Raw genomic sequence first — 22,742 nt, 5'->3', positions numbered from 1 at the left:
TTGCTTTTACAAAGAACAATCTAGAATTATTTTAAGCAATAGAAGGTGAATTTAAACGAATTAAAAAAAAATCATGAAAAGGCATTCAAGAAATAAATAGCGTTTACATGTAAATAAAAATAAAAACAAAATTGTGACGTATACTTCTTTATACTTAGTTTAGTGTAATTGTTAATAACACTAAAGAGTCACAGTAAAACATTTAAGTTTTCCTTAAACGTTGCATTTATTTGGCACGACAGAAATAAATTTTCGATTGACCTTTCGAATGAAATCAGGATAGTACTTATATATCTAGGTTAGACTAAGACAGATATTTAGATAAGTGGTTCCGTGATGTGGTTTAAGCATGACTGAGATCTAACAGAACTGTAACCCTCTCGCTGTGATAATCAGATTACGGGACACTATACGGCTATGTACCTACCACAGTTAATTAATGCATGTACCGCTTCGTCGCCATGATTAATCTCGCTACGGAATTCGCAAATGCGTCTCAAGAGAACACGGGAAAAGAAGAAACAAAAACAAACGACAGTCAATATATAAGTTCATGTATAATTTTTTAAATTAATCTATTATCATAATTCATTAAACATTTCTTTTTCCCCCACTAATAATTCCTTATTTATGCTATGTATTAATTAATGTAGGAAATAATTTTTTACAAACTTATCTGTCATATGCGGGTGAAATGACAGTATTCATTATTAAACTGACATACCAAAGACTTCGTCCATGTTGTTGATAGATTAAAAAAGTTTTCATACGTCAAGAAAACGAACATGACTGAAGTCGTGATGCTTATAAAATCTTAGTTTCTCAAATCTTTAATAACTTTATATCAAATAAAGACGGCAATAATGTTTCATTTATGTGAGCCATAATTCTAAAAGAGAAAAATTGGACCGCATTGTAATAAAAAAATATGTTAGTAAGACTCGTACACGCAACAGGTACGAGTACAAAGGTGAGTGTAGGTAAATTTGATAACAAAATAAAATTTAAAAGTCTATATACCTATAACTGATTTAGTGTTTTAAGTTTAATTCTTAAGAAACTTGTCCATTTAAAAAATAATATTGCGTTTAAGTTATAAAAGTTAAAAAAAACTAAGATTTTATGAGCACTGCGTTTGAACGATGTACATGTTTATATAATTATGTAAATAAATTACAATCGAGATCATTTTAAGAACATGTTTTCACACATTCATATCAACTAACTTACAGCTAAATTTAACACGAAGCAATGACTCATGAAATTTAAACTTTGCCTGCATAATAGATTTGGTACGTCAAAGCCCACATGTTGTATTGACTGGCTTGATATTTGACTTTGCCAACCCGTATCTTCGCGTCACAAACAATACAGCGGAACAATAAACATGGAATTAACAGCGATTAAGACCTTCAGCCTCGTGTTTAGTTAATAATTATAGTAGCTTAGTTACCAAATATACTAAACAAAAGCTCATCACGAGTGTACATCGTCGCACCAAACACAGTCCTTTATCCAATTTATTCGTAAATCTTAATTTATAACATACAAAATCCATTCTTATTTATCATCGAGTAAGGTATTGAGCACACTATCCGTCATAAAAAGCCCGCCATCCGGATGAACACTCAGCTTAATTGCACAGTAGGGCCTCCAGTAAATGCAATTATCACTGCACACAAAAGTTCGCCTGGCTCGAAATATATCACATGACAACATTTCCAACACAATATTTAGTGATCACGTGATGTGCACATGACGCTTGTGGATCACACTAAATTAATGTTACATCAAACTATCATAAATTAATCATTTATCATTAATTCAAGAGACATTGCAAGTAAAATTTATCAGTGTAATAATTTCACAGTCATTTCGTGACTATGCAGCGAGCCAAATGGAATAAAAGCTAACAGAATGAGATTTCTTGACATGAAAATGTTCGCTTTGACTCCGAAATGTAATCTGGGAAATTGCTTTATGAGAACAGTTACGGAAGGTGTATTTTTTTGCCTGAACAACGTTGTTAAAAAAAAATCAAACAAGATTCATTTCAATTTCACTTCTGTATTAAATATTATTAAGAACAGAAGTATTAACTTAATTAATATCTTCATCATAAAACACTACTTATTTTCTTTGTATAAAATAAGATATAACAATGATGTTCTTAAACATAGGAATATTAAATCTTGTTTAAAAACTAATACGACTTAAAAAGAGACTAAAGCATTAACATTACTACTATTAAAAATAAAAGCAAATAAGAAATACCTACTTCCTTATTGTAACATGTTACTAATGGATTAACGGTTTAAAAACTTCAAACTAAAATATCTTAAACTGGGTCAGGATTTTTTTAAAACATTAATAAGATATAAATTACACAATATACTTTACACTTATTAATAATTATATTTTATCAGTAGGAAAACTTGGTTGTAATTTACTAAGCTTTTTATTTTAATAAGAGTTCTGAATACTTCAAACCTTTGCCAAGACTTGAGCCGACCTACTTCTTTATCAATAATATGATTGTTTTAAAATTGTTGTCGAAAAGCAGTGGACAATTATTTTCCTTTCTTATTTTATATCTTTATTAAATATAAATTTAAATTTTCTTAATATTGTGTGTAACAGATTATCTAATATCCATTTTTCAATTAATATTATGCTATCAGAGAACTCGTCTCGTCTCGTGAATGTACAACCACTTAGAACAATGACGTCATAAGACAAATAGAACGATATAGCCCGCCTTAAAATTAATCAACTCAAAGTCAGTAAGAATAGCAAATAATTAAGCGTATTGTTCATCGTTATATACTAATTACAGGCACTTTAATTTCCTACGTTTACGACGTCGTGGATTTAATTAACATTTCTCTTGATATATTTATTTACAAACTACATGATATTCCAACTAATTGTCTTAAACATCTAAAGAACGTGTCAGTAGATCCTGTTTAACTTTCTTATTTAATTAAATAAAATTGTAAGTTTAAATTTTAATATTTTATTTTTGTACCAATTGTTATTTAATTTTGTACCATAATCTATATACTTATATCGCTCCGTATATAATAAATTGCTATTACCTTGACAAAATATAAGTTTCTAATTTGAAAAAATGTTTTACTGAAAAAATTACTTCGTAAACGTCAACTCTCAATATGAACTTAAACAAATATAAAATGTTGATAATGTTTTTGCCCCTTGTGACTTTTGGAAGCAAATGTCCTTAAATGTGAGTTCGTTGTAAAATAAATCAAACGGCGCCCTAAAATACAAATCGTAGCTTACCTAAACTCAGATGAAATCTTGCTTAAAATTAAAAACTTTAAATAAAATTCATTCATATTTTTAAAGGAAGTTTAGAATTTAATATAAATGTGCCTAATTTATACTACGTAGACAATAAGAAACAGATTATGAAACGTAACAAGCAGTAGAACTCTGAATATAAATGCGAGACGAGCGTCGATCGGACTAAGCAATTTAACAACAGAACACTGAGCTACGTCTGTTGGGAAATGAGTAGGAAATTAAATTTTGTAACATTTGCGACACTTGTCCCAAATCCCGATTCTGTGACGGCTGTAACAATCGGAAACAAAGAACGTACAGGAAAAACAGTTTTGTACTGAAATTATGTAATATTACGGAATGTATTCTAGGGTAAAAACAAACGGAAATGGAGTCCATTTATCAAACAATTCTTATATAACTTTTCTTAGATTTCCTTATAACAAACGCTTACAATCAGACGTTCTTATGATGAATGGTCCGCTTTTAGCAACATACGTACTTTTGCAATTTTTGCAAAATGTGGGTACTGTCAATTTATAAGCATATTTTTGTAACCAAAGAAAAGTTATTAAACACATCAGATAAAATATAACGTTTGAGTTAATAATCGTTTCTATATAAATAATGTTATACATTTGACTTTGTTTATTGTTTTATATACAGTAGAGACTAGAAATGTCATGAGCCATATCTAAACTGCATCTTATTCAACTTGGCTTTTCACATGCTGTGAAAATAGAAAAGTCATTACACGGAGTCATACACCCTGACTGTTGGTTGAAGATTTTCTTGGGAAAAATATTTCTTATACAGAAAATTGGTTTTGTTCTCATAGCGTTTTATATAATGTACTACATTTATTTGACTTATAAAAATAAGTAAAATCTCTTAGATTAATAAAGCTACTCCTTATTTCAGTTAGCTGCCAGTGAAAGTTCCATGAAAATCGATCAAGCTGTTTTAGAAATTAACCGGAAGTGTAATAGAATATGTACCGTGTCTGCACACGTATATATTCAGTAAAAATATTAATTTAAATATTACAATTGATATTTTAATTTTATTTATTTATTAATATTATGTATATAACTTGATTTTATATCTTGATAAAGTATTAAATGTGATTTTTGTATGTGCCATGGTTTATAGACAGTAAAACATCTTTTTATTTAGCTCGTTTTACAGCTGGGAGTAACAAAGTCAACTTATACAGGGGAGCTCTAGGTGTAAATTTTAAAAATTTTAAAACGGCACAAAATTCATTTTCAATTATAATCTTTGATGACCATTTTAACAAGAAACACGGAATTCAATTGAATAGTAATATCATAAATTAAATGATTTAGAAGAAAAGTGTAGTAGAAAAGAAGCCTTGGAATGTAATTTTTCAAACATTTTATTCTCATTATAAATATATATGCAACAATATTAACCATTTTATGTATAGCACGATACGTTATTGTACAATAATTAATTGATAAAATGTCACAGATTCTCATATAATTCACCCGGAGCTTGGACATTTTAAGCATGCTTCAGATCAATCAAATGCTCAGGATATCTGTTACGAGACCAGCAGCTATAGTGACTCCGGCAACACGTAGCATGACCCGACCCAATTCCTTAACATCTTTGTACCGCTCGATACAAATCGGTCTACAAACTTCTATTTCCACTACGGCTACAGAGTTATTGCCCAGACATCTCGGCTTCTTCTTCAGGACCTCACCGGTACTTTTATTCAGTAACGCCTTAAGTTTGACTATGCTAGCCGATTCTACCAAAGACTGGTGATGTATTAAGACCGGGAACCCTTTAGTTATTGGCACCTTGACGTTGAAAACTACCAAACGGGCCTCAAACCTCGCAGCCACCGGCACCTGCTGTACGGGATCACTCAAAACGTATCCAATCGAAACATTCTGCATTTCCACCCCTGACAGTGTCACACTGACCTGATCACCAGCGAATGCCACGTTGCTGACCATATCATTTATACTTACACTACGAATCTCCGCCATTTCCTTGGTCGGGCAGAGTAGAACTTTATCTCCCTTGTTGATTACTCCTGTCTCTATACGACCAGCAACACAGAAACCGGATCCGGTTCCCTTGAATACGTCGTTAATGGACATACGTAGAGGCTTAGCGACAGGCCTCTGGGGTACTTTAAACTTGTCGATAACGTCAAGAAGACATGGGCCATCGTACCATTTGAGTAGTTCCACTTCAGTAGTAGACTTAACCAGGTTCTCACCGGTCAAACCTGAACATGGTACATATGTGACATCTGAATCTTTGAAGCCAGCTTGTTTAAGAAAAGATTTTAGTTTCGTAGTTATCTCGTTAAATCTTTCTTGGGACCAATTATTTGTATCTAATTTGTTGACTGCCACCGCAAGCTGATTAACACCTAAGGATCTAACAAGTAAGGCATGTTCTCGTGTTTGTCCGCCAAGATCGAAACCTGATTCAAACTCTCCTCGTGTTGCATCCACAACTAACAAAGCGACGTCGGCCTGGCCAGCACCCGTTATCATGTTCGGAATGAAATCAGCGTGGCCGGGGGCATCTAATATAATAACCTTCTTTGTTTTTGTCTCAAACTGAGCTCTACCCACATCCATTGTGATACCTCTCAATCGTTCTTCACCAGTCTCATCAAGCACCCAAGCATACATGAAACTTTGTTTCCCGAGCTTCTTACTCTCCTGTTCATATTTATGCAAAGTCCTTTGACTCACTTCACCCAAATCACACAGTATACGGCCCATTAGAGTTGATTTTCCGGCATCAACATGACCTATCACAATAATATACAAGTGGTCCTTATCTGATTTTCGTTCATTTGAATACTGTACATTAGGATCTGTTTTATTTTCCTTCAATTTTGTGACACTTTTGCTGTCATCAACTTGATCTGTCCTGGATGGTGTCCTATCTCTGGTAGCGGGGGATTGTTCTCTCGGTGTTTGTGGAAGACTTTTAGGACTATCGATTTTGAAACCTTTAATCACATTCGCTTTGCTTGTTTCAACTTTTGTAGCTATCACCTTAGGAATTTTGACATCTGTGGTTATAACAGGGGTCTTAGCAGGTTCCAATAAAACAGGTAATGTTACAGCTGCCTTAGTTTTTTCATCCTTAGTCTTATTATTATTCAAAATTTCGTCCAAAGCTATATTAAAATTGAAATTGTGATTTATCACTGCTTGCACAAGGATATTTTCCGGGACTGTATCACCCAATACATTTCTCAATTCATCTAAACATGACATAAGCTTAGCCTCGTCTTCTTCATTTAAGTTAAGGCCTCGCAGGTCTATGGACTCGCGACGCTGGAGGCACGGGTGCGAGTCTTCAGTCAGGTCTTCGGATTCTTCTTGAATATCATTATGGCTACTCAGGAAGCTGGATATAGCCTGCTGATTACGAGACCGATCATACATCCACTGATCAGCATCGCTGGGTGATAAACAGCTGTCTTCTTCGACGGAATGTCCATACACATCGTCGTAATCATAATCGTCAGAATAACTCCGGTTTCTTACATTACGGTGGCGAGCCATATTGTAATATTAAACCAACTAGACTTATCACTTAACTTTATGGGATCATAATTGTTTTCGCTGAACTCCACACGTTTCTCCAAATTTCGATGCTCTTTTGACTTTGATTATTTTGTCTTATAACATGACAAGGATTTTCCATTTCATGTCATGAGCAATGAATTCTAGTACTTGAATATTTTTTACTAGACAAAATTTCATAGTTAACTTTATTCATATTATTTGAAAATAATATTTTATGTAATATTTGCTTATTCTAATAGACTTATGTATTATATCAAATAATATAAAATTATTTAAAATTTTAGTTTCATCTCATAAACACATTCATCCTCATAGTAAAACGAAACGTTGCAAGCATATAAACAATTTCATCTAATCCATTGCTGATTTTAAATAATAATATTTTAAGTGTTACCTTCTTTAATAGCAATGTAAATAAGTGTTATGTCACTTAAAATTACGCTAGCTGTCATAATTTATATACACTATTTTTTATTTCTGCCCTGTGTCATGTATTAGTCGTATCGTGAATCGACTTTGGTTTCACAATTCGCTGGCATATCACTCGGGCAATAATTGAAACGCAACGCCTTTTTGTATTTTAATTACCAGTCATATAGTGAAATTCAAAGCAAATAAGTATAAGTTGAAGTTCATTATCAAAAGTTGTATATAAATAATATTTTTTTAATAAACAGGAGGTAAGACAAAGAAAACAAGTTTTTATACTAGTATATCGCCTCCTTCTACAACTCATCCAAGATGAAGAAAAAGGTAATTTGCAAGGATTTTGCTGTTTCTTTTTAATAATTTCTATATATTTATACAACTAAATATCTGATGTTTACTTATCTAGGTGTTGCTGATGGGTAAAAGCGGATCAGGGAAGACCAGTATGAGATCCATTATATTTGCCAATTACATTGCAAGAGACACCAGGAGGCTAGGAGCAACAAGTGAGTTATTTTTATTGTTATTAGAATTCACTGTAGACTATACAATAAACAAAGTAAGATCTTTAAAGTGTGCATTAATTTACTTATTCTGATGTTTTGCTACCTTACAGTTGATGTGGAACACTCACATGTAAGATTTCTTGGGAACTTAGTCCTCAATTTATGGGACTGCGGTGGCCAGGAGGCTTTCATGGAGAACTACTTTGCATCACAAAGGGACAATATCTTCCGGAATGTTGAAGTACTAATATATGTGTTTGATGTCGAGAGCAGGGAAATGGAAAAGGACATGCATTATTATCAGTCATGTCTCGAAGCTATTTTACAGGTAAACATTATAACTGAAAATATATATAAAAAATAACAATTATATGAAGAAATATAAATTTTAAATCTTACAACTTTACTTTACTATGCCATTTTATTTTATAATAACTACAAAATTCACTAAAATGCTTTTATTATATTGTTCTTCCCCCTAATACATACTACATACATACTAAATACATACTACAATTAGTGAGATCTAAGATTTTCGCGAGTATTCATTTAAATGAAACTAGTATTATTCGGATTTACTACGCGGATTTTATTATTTAAAAACTACATAATCCCGACGTTTCCTCGTCTGCCCGTGATCACGGTTGCTGCAAAGTAACTGAAACGTCGGGATTATGTAGTTTTTAAATAATAAAATCCGCGTAGTAAATCCGAATAATACTAGTTTCATTTAAACATACTACAATTATATCTAAGGTCAAAAACAAAATTAAAATTTTAAAAAATATGAATTTCAGAACTCACCGGAAGCGAGGATATTTTGTTTGGTACATAAAATGGACCTGGTGGCAGAGGAAAGAAGGGAGGAAATTTTCAAGGAACGGGAAGAAGATCTGAAAGGTCTTTCAAAACCTCTGGAGTGCACATGCTTTAGAACAAGTATATGGGACGAAACGCTTTACAAGTAAGTAATATTATATATTTATACCGGCTTTACCTTTTTAGTCAATATTATCATTATAATGAATGATAGAAGAAATTTAGAATTTAATATCCTTTTTACTTATTTAACAAAGGAGACAGAAGATCGGTAAAGATGTTATTTACATTTGTACCTCCTTAGATAACAGATTGAAATAATTATGTGAACCTTAAAATTTTGCTAGAAGATTTTTTGTTGTAACTAACTTTTCCGACACTTATATTCTAGAGCATGGTCAAGTATAGTCTACAAATTGATACCCAACGTCAAAGCCCTGGAATCATCACTCAAACAGTTTGCAGCTATTGTGGATGCTGATGAGGTGATATATAAAATTTAAAAAAATACTTGCTAAATATTTTCATATTATGCTTAAAAATACATTCATAGAAATTGAGAGATTGTTTATTTTAGAGAACAGTATTTTATGCGTATTGATAATATTCCTTGGGTTAGGATTTAAAAAAAAAATCTTTTTTGGCCAGCAATAGGGTGCTATCCATAAAGTACGTCACACGTTAATGAGGGAGGGGATCACCGACGTGTGACATTGTGTGACAAGGGGCTTGGGGGTCAAAAGTTTTGTGACATCACATATTAAAATTTAAAATATGTACTAAAACAGAAAATTTGAATGTGAATTGGAAATTTAAAAAATTGGAATTTTAAAAATTATTAATATAGCATTCTCGCAATTAGATAATCTCTCATACAAAGTCATTTCACTTCTATATCAGCGTTGTAATGCAAGTAAGACATTAACAACTAGCTATGATCACAGGTCCTGAAAACTAACCGAAACGTCGGGATTATGTAGTTTTAAAATAATAAAATTCGCGTAGTACATCCGAAATATATTAGTTTCATTTAAATGAATAAAACTCGCGGAAGTCTTAGATCTCACATATACATAAATTTAAAAAGTGTATGTCGTGACATGTCGTTATAAAAATGTGACAACCTGTGACAAGGATGGTGGAAGGGGTTCAAAAGTCCTAAAATTTGTGGGATGTACTTTATGGATGGCCCCTATTCATTTTGTAAATACACAAAAAAAAACATTTAAAATACAACTGTTTATATTCCATGTTAATTCATTACAAATGTGCTTTTGCTTTGCATAAAATTTAAAAACTCAAGATATGACACGTAATATCTACTATATTAACGTAATTCCACCAGGTCTTGTTATTTGAGCGAGCTACTTTCTTAGTAGTTTCACATTGCCAACGACGACCGCACCGAGACGCCCACCGCTTTGAGAAAGTCTCCAACATTGTTAAGCAGTTTAAATTGTCCTGTTCAAAGCTGGCCGCGCAGTTCCAGAGCATGGAGGTTGTATATATATATTTAAAATCTTGTTTTTACAGTGCATATTTGTACTGTTACTATGTAAAATAGTTTTAATTTTAATCTACAAGCCTAATTTCTATTCAACGAAGATTGGTTGCACTTGTCAAAAAATTTGGTATGATAAAATGTGACGTGATAATAGCCAAGTTGGTTTTATTGATTTTGAACTATAACTTGCAATAACAACTTAGACTCCATAAGCAAAACCGTCGAAATGTTAAAAAAAAAATGAAATCAATCCAAGACCACACATTCTACTATTAAATAAGAGTTGACTTATTGAAAACATCGCCGAAACATACATGTTTATACAAAATACTTATCACTCATCAAAAACGTAACATATATCTATTTCAGGTCCGTAACAGTGTGTTCGCTGCCTTCATTGACGGTTTTACAAGTAACACGTATGTTATGGTTGAAATGTCCGATCCCAAAATACCGTCAGAAGCGACACTCATAAATATAAGGAATGCTAGGAAGCATTTCGAGAAACTAGAAAAAGTTTCTTCCAGTGCGCCAAATCAATATCAATGAGGGAATCAAAATATAATAAGTGCCTATATCATAACAAAGATCAGGACATTCGTGCATTTTGACAGCTAATTTGCACAGATTAATAAATGTTTATAGACTTTAAGGTCGTACTTATTGTTTATGATACTTTGTCTTTGCTTCCTTTAAGAGTTTAGATTGTTATTTTTAATGCTTTATTATAGTGTTATTTGAGGTCGAATTTTATATGTGAAATTGGATCATTGTAAACATTTGCATGAAAAATAGACCATAAATATATTAAAACGTTAGTCTCAATCAATAGCAATTTTACATATTAGTTAAAATTAAATTACGTTACCGTTAATTTATAAAAACTTTTGGCGCCAAGATATTTGTCAGTGATTTTCATCTGTCAAATTAGTTCGCGCCGTCTATTTGATGTAAATCCTTCGTTTTAAAGTCTTGTTTTAATCTAAGAGAAACATATCACATTTTTTTTTTGTTTTTAAGTAAAAATATTTTTTGTTTAGATTATATCTTAAACTAAATTTCCATAATGGTATATGTGAAAGAGTGTTACAACACCCGATTCTTAATTTATGTGTATAACTGTATGGTACCTGCTTAATAAAATTATACTGTTACAGTAAGTCTCTTATTGATAACTTACCTCTTTATGCTTTATATTCTGATTAAATGATATCGTTCAAAATACGCTGTATTTATTATTAAATAGATAAACAAATAAGAAAATACGGTCATAAATGGTTCATGACGTAATGGTTTTATTAGTGTAACTCATTTATACTTTGATGATTCATTTTTTTTACTCTGAACAACATCCTTTTGAGGCCTAATTGAAATTTATATTAGACTCCCTAATTTTTTTTCATAGTACAACTTTTTTTTTTTTTTTTGATGACGCAGGGAAACTCTTTTTACGAGCCGTCTAACCGGCCTTGGTGGGGCCGGATAGGATGTGTGAGACTCGGCCTGGGCAGGCCCCTACTCACTAAAACCACTGCGAAAGCCATCGGCCGCTATGTTGGTGCACCCCGGATCTGTCAGCAACAGGGCACACCAGCGACTGGCCGGTCCTGGCAAAGACCGGACTTACTCCCTCAGAGAAAGGGGGCAATCCCGGCAATTAGGATCGCCCCGACGACGCCGGGCTTTCACAGGAGCCGGGTTACCAGCCCGACCCCAGCCCGGAGTGCAGGGGCGCTATTGGAGGCGTTGCAAATATCGCCTCCGGCGCACCCCCGTCCGTCGTCTGCGGAGGGAGGGTGCATCAGCCGCATCCTCCCTTTCCCGCTCAGATGCCTCCTTCGTGGACATGACCGTCTCACAGAAGGAGGACACCGCCAGCCAGGACCTGTCACTCTCAAGCATCTTCTCCGCGATACTCGAAAGCGACAAGTCCACTCCGCCGAGTGCCGCCACAAGGTCTTGGCGCTGCGCAGCCCATCTCGGGCACACCTCGAGGGTGTGCTGGGCTGTGTCCACCGCAGCGCCTTAGTACAACTACCTTAATCATTCAGAATCTATAAATGGGCACCTTCATTAATTCCAGTTTAGAGAGCTTCTTTAAGCAGCATAAAAGAACTCGCTTCTCACAACTCATGCTAAAAATAGTTATTTGCTATAATTAAGGATACTATCTGTATCGTGTATGAATAAAAAACTGAAATGATGCAATTTTGTCGCAAGATTAGTTAGTATCAAATGGTTTCTCTATTCGTAATTGATAAAATTACATTATGTAACATTACATCTACAACGACTAGCAATAAACTTAGTTTAATACAATATTTATAAGTCACTCAATATATATATATATAAATTTTATTTTGCACAACAAACTCACTTCCGTCAATTTAAATGACACATATATACATATATAAAATTTACAGGTATAATATGTTTTAAGGCTGCTCAGTAGTAGAGTAAGAAATATATTATCATGACGTAATATATATCTATTAAAGTACGTACAATTCACGTATCACTGGAAGTTTCCTTCTGAAGTAATTACTAATAGTGACTGGTGACTAGTGGTTAAACGACATCCACGCAGTGGAGTGGTTGATTGAATTCGCTCGTTTGATGATAAGAATTAATATTGTGCTGTGAAAATTTTTGTGATTACATAAATTTAATTCACAAAATAAAAATTTTGACGAGTTTTATCGGTGAGTGTGCATGATTCATGTAACGTAATATAATAAAATCATGTCGTAATGTCATTTTTGTTGAATCTAAAATAGATTTTTTTCGTTAATTGTTAGATAGTACTCGACTCTGGATATCTGTTTAGACCTACTGATAATGAACCAAATAAATGCAAAGAATAACTTAGCAAGAGAATCCTAACTTTTTAAAACTATTTTCAATAAAAATATATGGTTTTTTTTACACCCACGCAAGAAGTTACTTGCACAATATCTGTAAGTAATTGCCTTGGGTCTTGATGCGATACTTTTTACTAAATAGGATCTGTCTAAAAATAGTAATTGTGTAAATTTTATGAATGATGACCGAGTCCGATTTAAAAATTTCCAATAAAGTACATATTCATGAACTACTTTTCTTTCGCCTATATCTATATTTCACCGTTATGAACCATATTTTTTTTTTATGAATATGAACCTTATTTTTTTTTTTGAAAATCATTCTTTTAGATAAATGTCTAGGTCAGCTTTGGCTATCTTATCTGTAACTTCTATATTTGATTATAACATTGCCCACTATCGTATATCCGATTGATTTGGACTTGTCAAACGAAAGTTATATATATTTTTTTACCTTTCCACTGTAAAATTTTTAATTTAAACTGATTGAACGTAGATCAAAGTTATTGTTTCAGTGTTAAAATGGCACAAGAAAAACCAACGTTTGACTACCACGAAGAAAGTCACAGCGAAAAGTTAGCTAGAAAATCAAAGGAATCCCCTTTCATGGTCATTGGTGAGTTGTCATTTTACTATGACATGCATTTGATGTGTCTATAAAAAATTATGTAATGAAAAACGTAAATAATATATTTTATTATCATATACAAAATTACGTGATGTGCATTGTGTTACTAACAACGTATTAACATTCACATTATCATTATCGATTATAGGAATGTTAAAAAAGTGATAAATCATATCAAGAAAATCATATAGAAGAAAACTAAACCTAACTTTTCGTATTTATAGTATTTTTTTTAGTATTCAAGAACCCAGTGAACGTAAAAACTGTTAAGCGAAGATTATTTAAATAAATTAAAAGAAATTAAAGAGGAAATTATTTATTAAATGCCTCCGTTTGCAACTTTGATGACGTCCAATGATAAGGATGAATACCCCACAAACTTAAACTACCCTCAGACATTAAAAAAAAATTCGTTCTCAGGAACGATCACGCTAAGGCTTGAAAAATATATCACAATATACTTATACCTCTTCCGTATAAACTAAATATTTCGAAAGTTTTGTCGATATTTTCTAAACTTTTAAAAATTACCTACTTCTGCTACGTCACTACACCTTACAATAAAAAAACTTCTTAGGATTGTTTCTTTATATTTTAGGGTTGGCCAGTCTAGCAGCGGCGGTCGGTTATGGCGTGTATTCCTTCAAGAACCGCGGTCCTATGAGCACCAGCGTTTTCCTGATGCAGTTCCGAGTTATAGCTCAAGGAGCGACCGTCGGTGCGCTCACAGCCGGCATAACTTATTCAATGTACAGCAATTATTTCAACAAAACCAAAGCTGTGTTAAACACAGAGCATTAGAATCCCAGGATTAATGAGTGTTAGTCCTGGTGTGATCACATCGTCTACTAAAGTTCCTGCCTGAGGAATACAAGATAGTCCAAGATCCCAGGGCCCCCAGAGCTTACTTATTTTCTGATGGGCAAAACTTATATAATAGGTAAGACGTATTAATAGGTAATAGGTAAACGTATACATACCAACTAGCATATACCGACCGACAATTCTCAGGTAACAGGCGCTACAGGTAAGTAAAAATTGTACTCACTTCACTTAGAGTCTGAGCTCTGATTATTACGCATGTTGAGGGAAATATTGTAAACAATATAAAATTATTCTGCCAGACACATTTTGTGGTCAGAATTTTTTGCGAGACACTTAAAATACTAACAGCAAAAAAACACAATCTTACTTACAGTCAGATATATGACTATCAAATGTAATAATTGTGGGACTTTACAAAAGTATTTTCTAAGTTGCCAGACCAATCCTAGGGAAATATCCCTTAAACGCATTTAAAGTGTCGCTGTGCTTATGCTGAACATATTTGGTACTTGGTCTTGGATAAGTAAAGTGGGTGCAATTTCTACTTACCTGTAGCACCTGGCACCTGACAACTGGCCGTCGCTATAAGGTCTCAGATATATATTACTCTGCACACTACTAATAACTTATTATATTTGTTTTGTCCATCAGAAATTAAATAAGGTCTGGGGCCGGAAATCTTGCTCTAGAATGTAAAATCATTCAAGTCTTTTAAAATTATCTAATTGTAAGTAATATGATTTCACAATTGACTTATTCTATAAACGAACTATGGTTTCTACAAAGATTTAAAATGGTTATTACTTCATAGCCATTTACTTAAATTATAATGTAAAATATTAAATTAAATTGTATATAAAAAAAAAATTCTTTAACTTTTCACTCACTGTTTCCATTCCTATCTTAGTTGTGTTGTATTTAAATAAACTTTGTTTAATACGTTGAATGTACAATCGTAACGTATAGAAAATATTTTATTCGTATTTATTTATTCATATAAAACTTTCATTTTATTTAGTATCAGCAATCAAAGATTTCCGTAATTATTAATGATACATAATAAAAAAATTTGTTCGAAACTAAATTTGTATCTATAAACTACTCAACGTTCCTGACAATTAGTTTAAAAAAATATTAAAATTTTCCAACTGCAAGAACACTTAATATTATAATTTACTATAGACGCTCAATGGCAGGAAACGTTGAGTTTTATGTAAGCACTTATCACAAATGTTGGATCTCTACTGTTTTTGGACAAAAAATCAAGACTTGAGTCTTTGTATTAATGTATGCTTCTAACGGGTTTCAGGTGTTGCCATAACAATTTATTTAATAAAAATAATAAATAGAATAATTTTAAAATTCCACTTGATTATTTTCATTAACATTAGAAATTAAATTTAAAAAACGAAGTCTTGTGGTGAAAGGTGAGATTTAAAGAAAACGTCATATATTTATTGATAAATTTTAATGTTTATATAGCAGCTGATAGGAGTGACATCAAATAAATAAAAAATAAAGAAAAATAATAATTCAATATATTAGTTAAACTACACACACAACAAAACATTGAGTTCAAAATCTTATTTAATTATATGCCAGCTAGTATAGTATAGTAGCATAATCGAATGCGAGCTAGTTGAAAATTACCAACTTAATCAGATGCGGGTATAAATTAAAAATATATATGTATGCATAAAACATTCTGAAATATTAATATTGGCTGATAAGAATGTTATAATTTAAAAAAGTATTCGGATAAATCTCTCAAAGCATTGAAATACTTTATGCGAGTACTTTACAAACACCAATAACGGGGATATAAATTTAAGCACATCATCAATAAATTACTGAATTTTTTTTTAATACTGAAATCACATACATATAAGGCTTACGACATAGAAATAATTACTTCCAAGCCGTTCCGTTGTTTATTATAGCTCTGTTAAGGCTTACGACATAGAAATAATTTCTTCCAAGCCGTTCCATTGTTTACTATAGCTCTGTTTGTAATGGAAGCTACAATTATTACGTCATAGTAAGTTACGTGAAAATATTTTAATTTAGTGCTGTATAGGAAATCTACGGATTGGTAGAAGAGATCCGAATAGCACATGCTGAATCACTGGAAACTTAGCGAGGACCTCCTTTTTATACATTTTAATCAATCCTTGGTTTATCTTGGACCAGGAACCAACTGCACTGATGCTCCACAACTGATTGGAATGCTCCGCAAACGGGCCCTTCTTCACTTCCTTGATATATTTAATGCATGACAAAAACATGTACTCATCAGCATATTTGTCAATGATATCGTCTTCAAGGAACTTGACTGGTGGATATATTCTGGGTTGATCGATAAGTTGAGAGCTACCCCAGATGAATGGTACAAATTGGTAGTCATCTAGACTCCAAACACCATGACTGCCGGCCGGTTCCATTCTGTATGTTTGCTGCAATCTTCTGACAATCTGTAGATATTTGTTAAATATCAAGAAAACTGTCGCTACATTATCTTCTATAACAAGAACACCGATTTTGTAAATACAGCAGAGGAACATAATGAATGACATTTCATGCCCTGTCCCATAATCAATTCTTGTAGCATTACCAAAACTTTCCTCTAGATACACTTTGATTTCTGGGATTGCCAAATGTAGCTGAAGGTCAATGGCGTCTTGTAAGAACTGTGTCGACTTGCTCTTAACCTTCAAAAGCCAGTCTCGAAATGCTGTGTTACCGAACCTCTGAGGTTGTTCAATCGGTGGAAATTCATCTATCATTTTATCAAGCTTATCTAGCAGTTCTACCATTTTTTTTACATTATCTGATATTTTACAATCAACAGACAATGGTTTTCCTTTAATGGCTTCATTGAGGGTAGCTATAAACCCGGTATATTCCATATAAGCCTCAGATTTCTCCCAAATGGCCATATCTGTAATACTTTTAACAGCTTTTTCCGGTTCCAGAAACCTGTGATTAATGGGAAGTGTTGGTGCCTTTCTCTCAACTTTCGTCCCATCCCCAATAATACTTTCAGTGTTCATCTGAAAAATTTATACAAATAACTATCTTATAAAAGAAACATGTATAATTTTAGGGCCCGTATTCCCGAAAATATAATACAAATAAATAAAATCTTTGCATATTATCAAAGTACTACAAATTTGAAATTAAAATATACTTCAGAAGAAATATTTTCCTTTTGTCTTCGATAAAACACAACGAAAAAAATAATGTACAATGCAATTATAATCATATATATGTACACAAATAATAACTATTTAAATTTAAATCACTAGTATATGAAAGAATTTTATACGATATATCAGTAGAAAAATATTGTTATCAATTGGAATTAATTAATACCGTCTTGAAAAAGATCAAGATAATTAAAACTAACGTCTTTATATCTCTCCCCGCTCTTTTACTAGTGCTCTATATTGAAGCTGTAGGTACTTTGGATTCCGTAGCTACAGCGATAAGCTGCGTTGATGAAGGTCAGAAATGTCAAATTTGTAAATCTAATTACTAAACACATGGTTGTTCTTCCTTCAGCTAAGCTTTGTAGTAGTCGACTTAGATATAAATACATTAAAAATGGACAGAATATTAAGAGGTATTATGAGATACCGAGTGTTAGATCGAGCGACTATGGTCAAACAGTTTCAACAAGTCAAAGACAACCCCGTGGTAAGTTATAAATACTAACCTTTGAATATAAAATGAATATTCATCAAATTGAACTATTAAATACAATGTTAATAAGATCGAATAATTGCTATTTTAATTTCTAATTTTTTTGTTATTTGTTATGACATTAACGTATGACGTAAAATTGAGTCATGACATAAAGACTAAATATATGGGACAGATAACATTTGTTTGGTGGTGTGTTTTTTATATTATATGCTGTAATTTATGTAAATTTACAATAAAATGTTATCCTTTTAGCCAAAAGCTATTTTTTATACATGTATGGACAGTAGAATGATTCCAACTAGATTTACTGAGACATGCGTGGGGGATATGTTCGTTAGTAAGTGAATATCACATTTGGTGTTAAGAACAATGCGAATAATGAATTATTGGTTTAAAACTAATTGATTTTTCTTTTGTAGTCCGAAATGCTGGGAATCTCATACCTCACTCTCGACACTTTGTAGATGAAATGACCAGTTGTGAACCGGCTGGTTTAGAACTTAGTTGTATCGTAAACGATATTAAGCACGTCATTGTATGCGGACACAGTGATTGCAAGGCAATGAATCTTCTCTATAAGTTAAAAAGTGCGGACGAATCAAATTTAGTGGGTACTTTTGTTTCTTTTTTTACTACAGCTTTCTTCGATTCAATAAATTAAAAATATATATTTAACAGGAACAAAGAAGAATCTCTCCACTAAAATCTTGGCTCTGTGCTCATGGCAAATCTAGTTTAAACAAGTTCTTAGATGTGAAAGGTGATTTTAATAAGCCTATTTTATTTTCTGCTGAAACACCACAGCGAAAATTTGTTGCTTACATTGATCCCGAAAATCAATTTTGTATAGAAGATAAATTATCGCAGGTAGTTTATTATTTTTGTATAAAGAAAGTTTTGTGTTATTTAAATTAATTGATTGCGATTGTTTTTCAGGTTAACACTTTACAACAATTGCAAAATATTGCGTCTTATGGCATGTTAAAAAAACGGCTCGAGAAGCATGATTTACACATTCATGCTTTATGGTTTGATATTTACACTGGTGATATATACTATTTCAGCAGAAGAGCTAAAAGATTCCTTATAATAGATGAAGCTAGCTACGAAGTTATTCTGGCCGAAATTCGAAGATATTACTCCTAGAATAAACTCGTTTTCTATACTTTAGATAGGCAGGGACCAAGTTTGGTATTTGTGGAACAATTTTTGTAAATTAAGATTTTAAATAGTAATTAAGTTATTTATAACAATTTTAATGGTACGAATTATGTGAAATGGAGATCTTAGGCTATTTATATAAAAATTTTAAATTTTTGTATGTATTGTTTTTTTTATATTTTTTTTAATGGAATATTTTGTTACTCTTACGTCAAATAAAACATTTTTTAAAGTTTTATATTAATATATGTAACGTTTAAACCCATTTTTTTTAGTGTAGATTTTATTTGAATTACATCTAGTAATGAGGTTAGGTAACGACCTCATGTATTTGGCTTTAGTAAAGAATTTCGAATTATATAGAAAGTATATGGAAATGTTCTTTTTTCCAAATAGAAATTATGGGAAATTTCATGTGAAATGTTTGTGCTATGTTGGTCTACTTATAAACTTTGAAACAAGTATTAACTTGTAAATAATGCAAAGAACAATTTATATAAGTATTTTGCAGTAGTCAAAATATCAGTTAATACGTGAAAAGGAACCGATTGCTAATGTAATACTAGTGACGTACCAAATCACAGTATCCCTATATCGATTTCTTCTTTAGTAAGTGTCTTAACGTAGCAGTTTTCAAAATGCGGATGAAGTTCTAAGAAAAAAATATTAGTTTATTAAATAAAATTAAATTATTCACTTAAAGCCACAGTATATGTCCTGTTCTAAAAAGTGTTAATTCACACCAGCTATAGTTTTATATTCAGTTGAACCTACGGTAATTGAACAAAAAAGTAAGATATTTATTAGTATTGTTATTTTTGGATTTTGACGTCAAATATAAATATTTAGAACTATCCGTGCATATGCAATCTTAATGTTTTATCCATCACTAACTAATATCTAAATAAAAGCACCCGCGTAATGTCAATGTCACCTCATTCTTGAAAATGGTTTGAACAAGGTTATATTAAAGTGACGCAATGTTGAGAAATTTGAAAATTATTATATAATATAATAATTTCCCTGCAAGATATTAAGGTAATAAGTTTAAACATATAGTATATAATAAATAGTATTAACGTTTCTGAGATTACCTCTTTCAATTCTGAGATTTTTTGTAAGTGCCTGGTATATACATTATATTTTTATTTGTATTAATTTAAAACTTATATAACATTTTTATATTATTTTAAATTATGGCATAAATTTAACTGAACTGCTATTAAACATTTAACTGGATTACTTTTAGGTACAGAAACCCTGAATCTCAAAATGAGTTCTGAAAAAATTTTTGATTACCATGAAGAATCTCAAGCCCAGCGCTTGGCAAGGAAGTCCAAGGACTCGCCCTTCATGATCTTAGGTAATATTAATGTAAAAGAAAACAACATTATCTCTCATTACTTTCTTTCATGTATTTAAGTTATAAAAATCCAATATATTAAGTAGGTAATATTACTTTCAGGGATTGTTGGGTTAATAGGCATGTGTGGCTATGGAGTCTATCAATACAGAAACAAGGGACGGATGAGCACAAGTGTATTCCTAATGCAGCTGAGAGTAGCGGCACAAGGGACAGTGGTAGCATCCCTGACTATAGGATTGGGTTATAACTTGTTGTCACGATACTTTGTAAAAGATGATAAAAAAGAATAACCACTCATAATTAGTTCATTAAATAGTAAATCAATGTTTAGCTGTAATTTGTGTTGTTGTGATTCAATCACTTTATGTTCAGAAATCTCTAAAACAAATTTTCAATATTTTAAATAGAATTTATTATACATTCAAACTAAGGAAGTCCTGTTATATAATACAAAAAACAAAACATTTTTTAATAAACAAGCTGGGTTATTTGACTAATATGTATACTGGTATGATTTAGTAAAAGATTATACAAAGAAACAGATAATTATTAAATAGTTTTCGATTAAGTCAAAACAATATTTAATTATAAATGTAAGTCTAACTTTAATAAGTTATAATTTGTTTGTGAAATGTATTATAAACATCAAAATAACCAAGATATTGTTTTCTTTAATATAAGCATGGTATTATTTTGGCTGTAATATTATATTTTAATGAGAACACATACAAGTATATTTAATATACTATGTTTCTGACACAAACTTTACATTACTATAATTCTGTTTCCTAAACATTTTTGTGATATGGTGTTATGTTTATTTTTAATTAAATTATTGCTTTAGATAAAGTCTTATTTTATTAAATACCTTACATAACATGGTTACATACCACAAAAAAAGAAGTGCATAAAAAAATATGTTAAATTGAACCTACATTTATCCAAATGTCAAAAAGTGTCATGTTGTATGAAACAATGATGTTAGAGAATCTTTTTGTTTGCACGGATGAATGCCATATTATAAAAAAAAAAATGTTTTTGGTGTCTCTTCCATTTTACATGACTCTGGCAGAATATAATGTGCACGTCTTTGCATGGATGAAGGCCATATTATAAAAAAAAAGAATGTTTTTGGTGTCTCTTCCATTTTACATGACTCTGGCAGAATATAATGTGCACGTCTTTGCACGGATGAATGCCATATTATAAAAAAAAAGAATGTTTTGGGTGTCTCCTCCATTCTACACGACACTGGCAGAATATAATGTGCGCGTCTTTGCACGGATGAAGGCCATATTATAAAAAAAAGAATGTTTTGGGTGTCTCCTCCATTCTACACGACACTGGCAGAATACAATGTGCGCGTCTTTGCACGGATGAAGGCCATATTTTAAACAAACAATAATAACAAGAATCTTTTTGAATTGGCATTAGTGAATCATAGCATTGCCTGTAAAACAGAAAAAAATTAAAGATATATATTCAACTATATTTTTTTATCCCAATCTATAAATAAATACATACTACATATAAATTAATTGCGTTTAAAACTGTGTGTTAATCTTTTTTATTTCCTTATCAACACACACAAATATAGCAGAGCACTAGTACCGATGTGTAAGTGTTAATCCTATACTATCTAAGTTGTCCTTCGTCGGATAACTAAAGGCATATTCTTTTTCAAAAATTAAAAATTAGCTAAGTCGTTAGGCTTACGATTTTAGTATGAACTATGTTTATTAGAAACCTATTCAAAAACACATGATTTTGATAAAAACCTATTAACATTTATAATGTAAATCTTCTTGAATAAACATTTAACACAAATTCATACATTTCATAAATATTATTGAAAATGATAAATAATTCAAGTTTTTACGGATTGCAATTGGCAGAAACATTATCTATTACCGCACCTTCACGTTAATTAAGAACTTATTTAGAGCAACTCAATTTCAACAGTAAAATCGTTTTTTTTTAATATCAGCAATTTCAAAAAATGGTATAGTGTAAGGCCTAATAAATAAACGGAAAAA

General features: G+C 31.7%; 5 protein-coding genes across 8 annotated transcripts; 3 read left to right on the top strand and 2 right to left on the bottom strand.

The window, feature by feature from the left end:
- Window positions 1–4,689: 4,689 nt before the first annotated feature.
- LOC116778835 (protein HBS1) lies at window positions 4,690–6,984 on the bottom strand. Its single transcript, XM_032672889.2, has one exon. It carries the CDS (start codon window positions 6,876–6,878, stop codon window positions 4,854–4,856), a length of 2,025 nt encoding a protein of 674 aa, XP_032528780.2. The 5' UTR covers window positions 6,879–6,984; the 3' UTR covers window positions 4,690–4,853.
- A 403-nt stretch (window positions 6,985–7,387) lies between these two features.
- On the top strand, window positions 7,388–11,314 carry LOC116778843 (ras-related GTP-binding protein A). The gene is made up of 7 exons (XM_061526763.1): window positions 7,388–7,655; window positions 7,738–7,837; window positions 7,948–8,165; window positions 8,635–8,801; window positions 9,048–9,141; window positions 10,002–10,154; window positions 10,530–11,314. Exons 1-7 carry the CDS (start codon window positions 7,644–7,646, stop codon window positions 10,707–10,709), a joined length of 924 nt encoding a protein of 307 aa, XP_061382747.1. The 5' UTR covers window positions 7,388–7,643; the 3' UTR covers window positions 10,710–11,314.
- Window positions 11,315–12,703: 1,389 nt separating this feature from the next.
- On the top strand, window positions 12,704–15,356 carry LOC116768188 (HIG1 domain family member 1A, mitochondrial). The gene is made up of 3 exons (XM_032658869.2): window positions 12,704–12,862; window positions 13,537–13,637; window positions 14,248–15,356. The coding sequence occupies exons 2-3, from the start codon at window positions 13,544–13,546 to the stop codon at window positions 14,448–14,450; spliced, it is 297 nt and encodes a 98-aa protein (XP_032514760.2). The 5' UTR covers window positions 12,704–12,862; window positions 13,537–13,543; the 3' UTR covers window positions 14,451–15,356.
- A 571-nt stretch (window positions 15,357–15,927) lies between these two features.
- Window positions 15,928–18,330, bottom strand: LOC116767090 (serine/threonine-protein phosphatase 2A activator-like). 3 transcript variants are annotated; one of them, XR_009753506.1, is made up of 3 exons: window positions 18,190–18,330; window positions 16,425–17,524; window positions 15,928–16,363 (listed from the first exon to the last, which is right to left on the bottom strand). XR_009753506.1 is itself a non-coding variant. In XM_032657266.2 (2 exons), the coding sequence occupies exon 2, from the start codon at window positions 17,522–17,524 to the stop codon at window positions 16,538–16,540; it is 987 nt and encodes a 328-aa protein (XP_032513157.1). In that variant the 5' UTR covers window positions 18,190–18,330; the 3' UTR covers window positions 15,928–16,537. The 3 variants fall into 3 exon arrangements, 2 of the variants coding, with proteins under 2 accessions (XP_032513157.1, XP_032513164.1); XM_032657266.2 differs by having other exon boundaries at window positions 15,928–17,524; XM_032657273.2 differs by lacking the exon at window positions 18,190–18,330 and adding an exon at window positions 17,881–18,021 and having other exon boundaries at window positions 15,928–17,524.
- LOC116767104 (beta carbonic anhydrase 1) lies at window positions 17,972–19,578 on the top strand. Of its 2 annotated transcripts, XM_032657292.2 has the most exons (5): window positions 18,034–18,170; window positions 18,432–18,516; window positions 18,599–18,786; window positions 18,858–19,046; window positions 19,116–19,578. In XM_032657292.2, exons 1-5 carry the CDS (start codon window positions 18,078–18,080, stop codon window positions 19,323–19,325), a joined length of 765 nt encoding a protein of 254 aa, XP_032513183.1. In that variant the 5' UTR covers window positions 18,034–18,077; the 3' UTR covers window positions 19,326–19,578. The 2 variants fall into 2 exon arrangements, with proteins under 2 accessions (XP_032513175.2, XP_032513183.1); XM_032657284.2 differs by lacking the exon at window positions 18,432–18,516 and having other exon boundaries at window positions 17,972–18,170.
- The last annotated feature ends 3,164 nt before the right edge of the window (window positions 19,579–22,742 follow it).

The sequence above is a fragment of the Danaus plexippus genome (assembly GCF_018135715.1).
Source record: "Danaus plexippus chromosome 3 unlocalized genomic scaffold, MEX_DaPlex mxdp_25, whole genome shotgun sequence".
Classification (NCBI taxonomy): Eukaryota; Metazoa; Arthropoda; class Insecta; order Lepidoptera; family Nymphalidae; genus Danaus; species Danaus plexippus.
The sequence above is the reverse complement of the archived record's forward strand: the minus strand, read 5'-3'. Positions and strand labels throughout refer to the sequence as shown.